The sequence below is a fragment of the Salmo trutta genome, chromosome 27, assembly GCF_901001165.1.
Source record: "Salmo trutta chromosome 27, fSalTru1.1, whole genome shotgun sequence".
In the NCBI taxonomy this organism is placed as follows: domain Eukaryota; kingdom Metazoa; phylum Chordata; class Actinopteri; order Salmoniformes; family Salmonidae; genus Salmo; species Salmo trutta.
Window position 1 is genome coordinate 23,621,576 of NC_042983.1, and position 10,324 is coordinate 23,631,899.

The 10,324-nt window shown below is 42.8% G+C and overlaps 1 protein-coding gene across 3 annotated transcripts; it reads left to right on the forward strand.

The window, feature by feature from the left end:
- Window positions 1–887: 887 nt before the first annotated feature.
- LOC115164636 (malectin) lies at window positions 888–10,124 on the forward strand. Of its 3 annotated transcripts, none has more exons than XM_029717326.1 (6): window positions 888–995; window positions 2,755–3,010; window positions 6,158–6,336; window positions 6,561–6,737; window positions 8,547–8,604; window positions 8,938–10,124. In XM_029717326.1, the coding sequence occupies exons 2-6, from the start codon at window positions 2,800–2,802 to the stop codon at window positions 9,183–9,185; spliced, it is 873 nt and encodes a 290-aa protein (XP_029573186.1). In that variant the 5' UTR covers window positions 888–995; window positions 2,755–2,799; the 3' UTR covers window positions 9,186–10,124. The 3 variants fall into 3 exon arrangements, with proteins under 3 accessions (XP_029573186.1, XP_029573184.1, XP_029573185.1); XM_029717324.1 differs by lacking the exon at window positions 888–995 and adding an exon at window positions 2,201–2,450; XM_029717325.1 differs by lacking the exon at window positions 888–995 and adding an exon at window positions 2,201–2,399.
- The last annotated feature ends 200 nt before the right edge of the window (window positions 10,125–10,324 follow it).

Consider the following 10,324-nt stretch of genomic DNA (forward strand, 5'->3'; position numbering starts at 1 on the left):
TTGACCAGTAGTGTGTGCCACAGAAAGTATTTGACTAGCCACAAAATTAAGGAAATTAGAAAGGGCGGGGGGGGGGGGGCTAGAGTCAAATTATTTCTGTGGCACACATCAGAGTCAAATACTTTCTATAGAACCAACTTCACGTCAGGATAGGCAACCGAAATGAATAATGAATGTGTGTGTGTTATATTAAACATAGAGGAGGGAGAAAAATGTCGGCAAGCAATAAACATTTCAGAACAACTACTAGTCGAATAAGACATGGAAGAGATGATGAATTCTGGCAAAGATATTTATTTATAGACTAATACACTTGAAACAAATAGACAACCCAAAAACTGCAGACATTACTAGTGCCTCCCCCGCGATCAAACCGACATAAAATATTAAATGAAATGCAGCCTAACGTGTTCAGAAAAATCCCAATTTGCAAGCAAATCACAGCGATGAAGAATTGAGTGCGTGCTCGTTCACGCGGAGGGGAGGGGGTTCTGGCAGGGGTACCAAGTCAATGTGCGGGTGTAGCCATTTAATGAACTCTTCAGCCGTTTTATGGCTTGGGGGTAGAAGCTGTTAAGGAGCCTTTTGGACCTAGACTTGGCACTCTTCTCGACTGTCTGGGTGTGTTTGGACCATGGTAGTTTGTTGGTGATGTGGAACTTGAAGCTCTCGACCTGCTCCACCACAGCCCCGTCGATTTAAATGGGGGTGTGTTCTGCCTTCCTTTTCCTGTACAGCTCCTTTGTCTTGATCACATTGAGGGAGAGGTTGTTGTCGTCTCTGACCTCCCTATAGGCTGTCTCATCGTTGTCTGTGATCAGGCTATTATTAGCAGCTCGTCGTGTCTGTTTTAATATTGAGGAATATTTCACTTTCTCTGGTCATAGCATGAAGTTGTGCATGAGGCATGAAGTTGTGCATGAGGCAGATGCAATGCGACTCGAGTTTCGCCATCAGTTTCGCCATCAGGTTGAAGACATTGTCCCCTCTCTCTGGTCAGTCTCACAACTGAGACTAAACTCGAGAATTGATAACAAAATAAATCTCTGACTTCAGTGCGTTCAAGACAACTGGGAACTTGGGGGAAAAACGAGATCCAACTGGGAAAAATCTTTTGAACGGACATCCAACTCGAAATTCCAAGACGGAAACTCAGCATATTTCCAGAGCTCCGACTTTCCGACCTGAAGATCACTTGCAAATGCTACACCTGATTTATTTTGTTATCAAAGCTCGAATTTTGAAATTATGGTCCGAGAATAACAATATTGGCAGGACGGTGATAGGACAATAGCTACTATGCTGTGATAATGTTTTAGGGCACATTCCTACAAAACTGTCTTTATTTAGTCTATTTTTTTTTGAGCTGTAGATCTCGGCTTGTTTTTTTATTGCGAAAGTGATCTTGACTCAGAAATGGTAGGTGACCACTGATCTTAACCATCTTTGCCCAGAGAGCCCTCATATGAAATCTAAGCGTCAAATGTTACTACTGCAATGTTATTTGTTCATTCATTCTTTTTGACAAACCCAGGGTGCACTGCAAGCGCGCTGCGTTGGACTCTCCTGATTGGCCAATATTTCAGACATCAGTTGCGTTCCAGGTCGTCCATATTGTAGTAGCGCTGCGCCTATTATCAGATCACAAAATGCCTGAGAGGGGGTTTTAACTTCTCGAGAGCCACGTCGTTTCGTATCATATTAACGTTCTTCCTGAGAAGTTAGACACTTCTCCTGACATTGTGAGATCGGATCATCTGCACAGCACAACTACAATAAATACGACCTGGAATAGGGCCATTGCATTACAGTTTTTAAACATTTTTTTTTTAGGAAATTGATATCACTTTCGTCCTTCAAGTTTGCACAAAATACATCGCATACATGTGGACTGCAAATGTCGTTTTTATGAAATTCGTATATACATTCTATTCTAAATGTTTTATTTTCGAAGATTAATGCAATTACGAATAACTCCCATTAGGTGTAATTGTGTGTACCTTTCACCTTCTGCATTTTTCCAACTAAACAGCTTTGCATCAAACAGACCCTTAGCTCGTTGATATACAGTGGTGGTATGGAATTGTATTTGATTCGTGAATCCGATGCATTTCTATGAATATGCTAAACTCTCTCTCTCTCTAGAGAGATGTGATTGGTTGTCACTTCAGTCATTCACTCCCTCTCTACACTGAACCAGCATGTTCACACCCTCTCTCGCCTCAGCCTTCATGCACCGTGTGTGCATCTGAGGAAATCAACGTCAGTCATACCGGTTTGGCAGAGAAGACTAAACGTTCATTGCTTTCAATGAGAGCTGCAGTGTAGATTGTGGACTATTCGATTTACATCTTGAAGCAAACAGGCATAGAAGCAAGTTGCACCAAAGATTTTGCAACGTAAGAACCTCATATTCCGCTAGAGCTTCTGGGAACGTTGATGACCGAGCAGTAAGTCAGCTAGCAAGTCACATAGATAGCTTTTAGCTAACAGATAAGACCACTCTACTCAGTTATAGTGAAGGCCAACGAGGCTGTTCGTTTACCTGAGAGTTTTTTAGGTTTAGCCATGTTTAGTGTTTGCGAACATTTGCCAGCTGCAACCATTCATCAGTCATGCTTGGCTAATGTTAGCCAGATAGCTAGCTACCTAAACATATTTGACTACCTTATCTGGGGAGGGGGTGGGAGGGTTTTGTGCTGTCATTTATGCTAGTTGGCTGGCTAGCTACAATTGATGCCTTCTCTCACACAGCTTCCTTGGGCCAACTCGCGTGTGTCTGCTTGTACCAAGTTGTGTATGGCAATGCGGCGGGTAACGGTGCCATTGGTCGCCGAGCTGGTCGTGGTGGTGGTGGTGGTGGTGTCGCTGCTGGCTGAACACTGTTGGGCGGATGGTGGGGGCCTTGCTGAACGAGTTATTTGGGCAGTGAACGCTGGCGGGGAAGCTCACACAGACATGCATGGCATTCATTTCAAGAAGGATCCATTGGAAGGAAAGCTTGGGAAAGGTGAGTATGTAGGCATGGCTGGGTCATCAAAATGGCTCTATTAGATTACTATTTCCTGTTAATAATAGCAAATGTGACTGCTAAATTGAATTGAACGCTATAGCCAGCTAGTCTGTGAAATTAGCTACAATTGTAGCCATTTGGCGAAAAGCAAGTGAAATATTTGCTTCTGCCAGAGGGTGATCATATGGTTGTAGAGATGTGTATTTCCCATTAAGAAGATATTTCAAGCTAACTCATGCATTGTTTTGACTTCTGCGATTGAACCTATTTAACCCAATGAATAGTCAGTATTAGTAGTGCTGTCATTTGTTGAGCTTCTCCTTCGAAAATGAACCATCTCATGGATGAATAAACTCAACTGTGATGTTTGTTTATTTTATTTTTATGTGACCTTTAACTAGGCAAGTGATAATGACTGATATTCAAATGTATTTCTTTAAAATCAATTGGATACTAATAACATGAGCAGTTAAAGGGAAAGTATATTGAGGTAAAGGATATATTGATGACATTTCTTGTTTGATGTATTATAGCCACTATGCTTAGTTCCACTGCATGTTCATAGATTTTTTTGAAACACACTTCATTCTGAAGTGACATTTCATATTGTTTCTGACATCCATCCCAGTTAAACTAAAGACCAAATGGGTCTGTCTGCAAATAGAAACCAGACAGTTAAGGAAACATTGACACTTGACACAGGTATATCGCCTCTCACTTGCCAGAACAGATAAGTCATGAATATTTTAACATGCCAAGCTATGGTTAGCCAGCAAGTTTGCATCTCACGTTTTTTAAAAGGACCTTATCAGCTATAAAATGCATGTGCCATTTTCCTGGTTTTCACCATTTGTGTGCAAATACAGTACAGTAAATAAATGTATGCAGCCATCACTATACTGTTCCAATACATGGGTAAGTACACTGCTCAAAAAAATAAAGGGAACACTAAAATAACACATCCTAGATCTGAATGAATGAAATAATCTTATTAAATACTTTTTTCTTTACATAGTTGAATGTGCTGACAACAAAATCACACAAAAATAATCAATGGAAATCCAATTTATCAACCCATGGAGGTCTGGATTTGGAGTCACACTCAAAATTAAACTGGAAAACCACACTACAGGCTGATCCAACTTTTTGATGTAATGTCCTTAAAACAAGTCAAAATGAGGCTCAGTAGTGTGTGTGGCCTCCACGTGCCTGTATGACCTCCCGACAACGCCTGGGCATGCTCCTGATGAGGTGGCGGATGGTCTCCTGAGGGATCTCCTCCCAGACCTGGACTAAAGCATCTGCCAACTCCTGGACACTCTGTGGTGCAACGTGGCGTTGGTGGATGGAGCGAGACATGATGTCCCAGATGTGCTCAATTGGATTCAGGTCTGGGGAACAGGCGGGCCAGTCCATAGCATCAATGCCTTCCTCTTGCAGGAACTGCTGACACACTCCAGCCACATGAGGTCTAGCATTGTCTTGCATTAGGAGGAACCCAGGGCCAACCGCACCAGCATATGGTCTCACAAGGGGTCTGACGATCTCATCTCGGTGCCTAATGGCAGTCAGGCTACCTCTGGCGAGCACATGGAGGGCTGTGCGGCCCCCCAAAGAAATGCCACCACACACCATGACTGACACACCGCCAAACCGGTCATGCTGGAGGATGTTGCAGGCAGCAGAATGTTCTCCACGGCGTCTCCAGACTCTGTCACGTCTGTCACATGTGCTCAGTGTGAACCTGCTTTCATCTGTGAAGAGCACAGGGCGCCAGTGGCAAATTTGCCAATCTTGGTGTTCTCTGGCAAATGCCAAACGTCCTGCACGGTGTTGGGCTGTAAGCACAACCCCCACCTGTGGACGTCGGGCCCTCATACCACCCTCATCGACTCTGTTTCTGACCGTTTGAGCAGACACATGCACATTTGTGGCCTTCTGGAGGTCATTTTGCAGGGCTCTGGCAGTGCTCCTCCTTGCACAAAGGCGAAGGTAGCGGTCCTGCTGCTGGGTTGTTGCCCTCCTACGGCCTCCTCCACGTCTCCTGATGTACTGGCCTGTCTCCTGGTAGCGCCTCCATGCTCTGGAAACTACGCTGACAGACACAGCAAACCTTCTTGCCACAGCTCGCATTGATGTGCCATCCTGGATGAACTGCACTACCTGAGCCACTTGTGTGGGTTGTAGACTCCGTCTCATGCTACCACTAGAGTGAAAGCACCGCCAGCATTCAAAAGTGACCAAAACATCAGCCAGGAAGCATAGGAACTGAGAAGTGGTCTGTGGTTACCACCTGCAGAACCACTCCTTTATTGGGGGTGTCTTGCTAATTGCCTATAATTTCCACCTGTTGTCTATTCCATTTGCACAACAGCATGTGACATTTATTGTCAATCAGTGTTGCTTCCTAAGTGGACAGTTTGATTTCACAGAAGTGTGATTGACTTGGAGTTACATTGTGTTGTTTAAGTGTTCCCATTATTTTTTTGAGCAGTGTATATAGGACTTGCATCTTTGGCACAAAGTTATTATATTCTACTCAATCCATAGGCTTCATTAATGCCATTCAGACTTGAAGTTGATACAACTATGATAGCTGAGGTTCATAGATAGGTTCTGAACTAATATTCATACCAAACGTTTTAGGGTCCATACACAGATCGGCTATATACTGTAGCTAGCTACACATCCATAGGCATACAGTTATTTTTATCCTCCACTACACAATAAGCAAGTAAATAGTTAGCCATCTATGTTACTTCAGATGCATTGCACGGCAAGGCAAGCTTACACAATTGTAAATTCAATTTGCAGTAAGTGCTTTAGCTACCTAGATTCTTTACATCCACTGTTTCCCAAGACGACAGCCTGGTTTGCTGGTTTTCTCAGGAGTCCATAAAACATTAAACAACAGAAATTACAATGTCATGCTCATGTCAGCAAAAAAAAATGCATGAAATGAAATGTATGCATTCACTACTGTAAGTCGCTCTGGATAAGAGCGTCTGCTAAATGACTAAAATGTAATGTAAAATGGTAAGCAAATGGGCTTGCATTATGTAAGGAGTGTGTTGGGTGCATATGTGACAGAATTGTTTATAAATCAAAAGCATAGTGAACAATCTACTCTGTATTTCCCTCTAGCTTCAGATTATGGAGTGCGTCTGCCCATATTGCGCTCTAGTCCCGAGGACCAGATTCTCTACCAGACAGAACGCTACAATGAGGATACCTTTGGCTATGAGGTGCCGATTCGTGAGGAAGGAGACTATATACTTGTCTTGAAGTATGCAGAGGTCTACTTTGCTCAGTCTCAGCAGAAGGTACGACTCAGCTTTCCAATCAAATTATCAAAATATGTTTTCAGTTTAGATCTCAAAGTTATCACTACTGTAAACAGTAAGTCATAATAATGTTATTCTAATTTCGCAGCAAATAATGTTGTTCAACTTAGATATTGATAGTCTCCAAAAAGACAGTTTCTAACAGATGTTTTATTGCAAGGTAATTTATTAGTAATATTTAAATACCTTTTGACATTCTACAGGTGTTTGACGTGCGTCTTAACGACCATGTGGTGGTGAAAGATCTGGATATCTTTGAGCGGGTGGGTCACAGTACAGCTCATGACGAGATTGTGCCCTTCTCCATACGCCGCGGTAAACTGAGTGTCCAGGGGGAGGTGTCCACCTTCAACGGCAAGCTCACTGTGGAGTTTGTCAAGGTGAGTTGACACGACCGAAGTGTGTCACTGCTCAATGTTTTCTCCTCTCCTCCTGACCCATTAAAAAAATATATTTTTCAGATGTGTCCTCAAATTAAAGTCAAGCACTAAATTGATGATTACCTGCACACAACTCTGAATGTACAGTCGTGGCCAAAAGTTTTGTGAATGACACAAATATGAATTTTCACGAAGTCTGCTGCCTCAGTTTGTAGGATGGCAATTTGCATATACTCCAGAATGTTATGAAGAGTGATCAGATGAATTGCAATGTCCCTCTTTGCCATGCAAATGAACTGAATCCCCAAAAAACATTTCCTCTTCATTTCAGCCCTGCCTCAAAAGGACCAGTTGACATCATGTCAGTGATTCTCTCGTTAACACAGGTGTGAGTGTTGACGAGGACAAGGCTGGAGATCACTGTGTCATGCTGATTGAGTTCGAATAACAGACTAGAAGCTTCAAAAAGGAGGGTGGTGCTTAGAATCATTGTTCTTCCTCTGTCAATCATGGTTATCTGCAAGGAAACACGTGCCGTCATCATTGCTTTGCACAAAAAGGGCTTCACAGGCAAGGATATTGCTGCCAGTAAGATTGCACCTAAAGCAACCATTTATCGGCTCATCAAGAAGTTCAAGGAGAGCGGTTCAATTGTTGTGAAGATGGCTTCAGGGTGCCCAAGAAAGTCCAGCAAGCGCCAGGACTTAAAGATGATTCAGCTGCGGGATCGGGGCAGCACCAGTACAGAGCTTGTTCAGGAATGGCAGGAGGCAGGTGTGAGTGCATTTGCACGCACAGTGAGGCGAATACTTTTGGAGGATGGCCTGGTGTCAAGATGTGCAGCAAAGAAGCCACTTCTCTCCAGGAAAAACATCAGGGACAGACTGATATTCTGCAAAAGGTACAGGGATTGGACTGCTGAAGACTGGGGTAAAGTCATTTTTTCTGAATCCCCTTTCTGATTGTTTGGGGCATCCGGAAAAAAAGCTTGTCCGGAGAAGACAAGGTGAGCGCTACCATCAGCCCTGTGTCATGCCAACAGTAAAGCATCCTGAGACCATTCATGTGTGGGGTTGCTTCTCAGCCAAGGGAGTGGGCTCACTCACAATTTTGCCTAAGAACACAGCCATGAATAAAGAATGGTACCAACACATCCTCCGAGAGCAACTTCTCCCAACCATCCAGGGACAGTTTGGTGACAAACACTGCCTTTTCCAGCATGATGGAGCACCTTGCCATAAGGCAAAAGTGATAACTAAGTGGCTCGGGGAACAAAACATGGTCAGGAAACTCCCCAGACCTTAATCCCATTGAGAACTTGTAGTCAATCCTCAAGAGGCGGGTGGACCAACAATAACCCACAAATTCTGACAAACTCCAAGCATTGATTATGCAAGAAAGGGCTGCCATCAGTCAGGATGTGGCCCAGAAGTTAATTGACAGCATGCCAGGGCGGATTGCAGAGGTCTTGAAAAGGAAGAGTCAACACTGAAAATATTGACTCTTTGCATCAACTTTATGTAATTGTCAATAAAAGCCTTTGACACTTATGAAATGCTTAGAATTATAGTTCAGTATTCCATAGTAACATCTGACAAAAATATCTAAAGACACTGAAGCAGCAAACTTTGGAAATTAATATTTGTCATTCTCAAAACTTTTGGCCACGACTGTTTGTTTATGCCTTTTCTGTGTCACTAATCTTTTTTTTTTGTGCAAATAATGGTAGGACAGTGTTTCTCTGCATGTTCATTTGACACATGGCTTTATCTCTGCTCTGCGCTGATAACCTGCCCTTTGTTTTCTTAGGGTTATTACGACAACCCCAAGGTCTGTGCTCTGTATGTGATGAAGGGAACATTAGATGGTGAGCCTCATCAGTCTATTAACAGGAGAATATTCAGCAGTGCCAGTGAAAAATTGTATTTTCTAAAATGTTGTCTAAATAATTCTGAAATTATTTAAATTGTAATAGAATGTTGTATTACAAAATTATTGCTCTCCTTTTTTTAATCTGACATTCCTTTTCAATAACATTATTCATTGGCTGCTCAAACAATTCATTGTATGTACAATTCAGTCTAAAGACATCGCACCCTCTCCTCAATGTCTTACCTCTAAGTTCTGCATGAAATTAATTTCACTCAACCCTATCTTTAAACCCATGATCTCTCCCATCTCTATATTTTCTGCATCTCAGATGTACCAAAACTTCAGCCTCACCCTGGACTGGAGAAACGTGAAGAACTTGAGGAGGAGGAGGAAGAGGAGTCTGAGGCAGGAGAGGAGGGTGGTAAGAAGAGTACCTCGACAGCTCCTAAGTACAGGGTCCAGTCAGGCCCCAGAACACCAAACCCGTATGCGGCCGACAATAGCAGCCTCATGTTCCCTATCCTGGTGGCATTCGGGGTGTTCATCCCTACACTCTTCTGCCTCTGTCGGCTGTGAGAATGTAAAATAGAGGGGGAAACGGAACATGATGGACAAGAGACTGAAGGGGGGGGACAAGGAAGAGACACAAGGAAAGTCAAGGCAAATGGACAGGAGTGTGCACGAGAGCCAATGGTGATAACAGTGGACAAAAAAGAGACAACAAATTTGGAATTCAGGGCAGGTGACAGAATAAAAGGCCTTCCTCACTGACTTTAAGGTCACACAGAAAAGGGGATGGAGAGAGTGAGTTTGTGTGTGTTGTACATCTTACACATTTCCACCATGTTGCACATTACTACATCGCAAAGACATGATCTCACATGAGACGGGATTGACCACTTTCAAACCAGGTTTGTCTTGTCTTGCAGGAAGAGGCTGGGACTATACTGAGGGGTGCTGAAATGTGATTGGCTGTCCCTCTTTATAGACTAGTATGGCTTTGGATGAGGTGTGGCTTGAAGTGAATGCAGATAGGCTGCTATGGTGATCAACAAAAGTCAGGCCCAGTATTTAGTCAGAGATGATACAGGAGGTAATATCCAGAAAATTTATTGATTCTTACAAATTTGGAAATGGAAGATATTTTGTTTTAGAGAATGCGTGTTTGGTGGAGATTGGAGGGGGCAGTGGAAGACGGTGGCCAATCGGGCTTTTGAATGTTTTTGCTTGCTCTTTTTTTTTTACTTTATTTTTGTGCTTGATTATCGCCAAACTTGCTAGTGTTGTAAAGCTACAATTTATTTGAGCTTTTGATACAAAGCTGTGCCATAATTTGTTGAGAAACAACATACTAATCATTTCAACAAGTCTGTACTGTTACAGCCTCAGCCTATTCTATAGAGGAGAATTGATGTTTCATATGCTGTTTGAAAAGAAGGCTGATTGTGTTTTCACATCTAAGGTGGGTTTCACAATTATGTTGCATAATGTGTTTAAAATGCATGTGTACCTCCATGGGACTATACCATGCTGTGCTGTTTCATATAACAATGCAAGTTTCCTCAAATGTGGTCACAGGTAAGAAGTCCACTTGTGCTGGCATGCATAACTCTGTACTAGCAGGTACCTTTTTGGGACAGCTAGACTATTGAGTTACCAGAAATTGCAGGGTAAGAGTGCAGGGCTTGACATTTCACTTTTTCAGCCACTTGTTT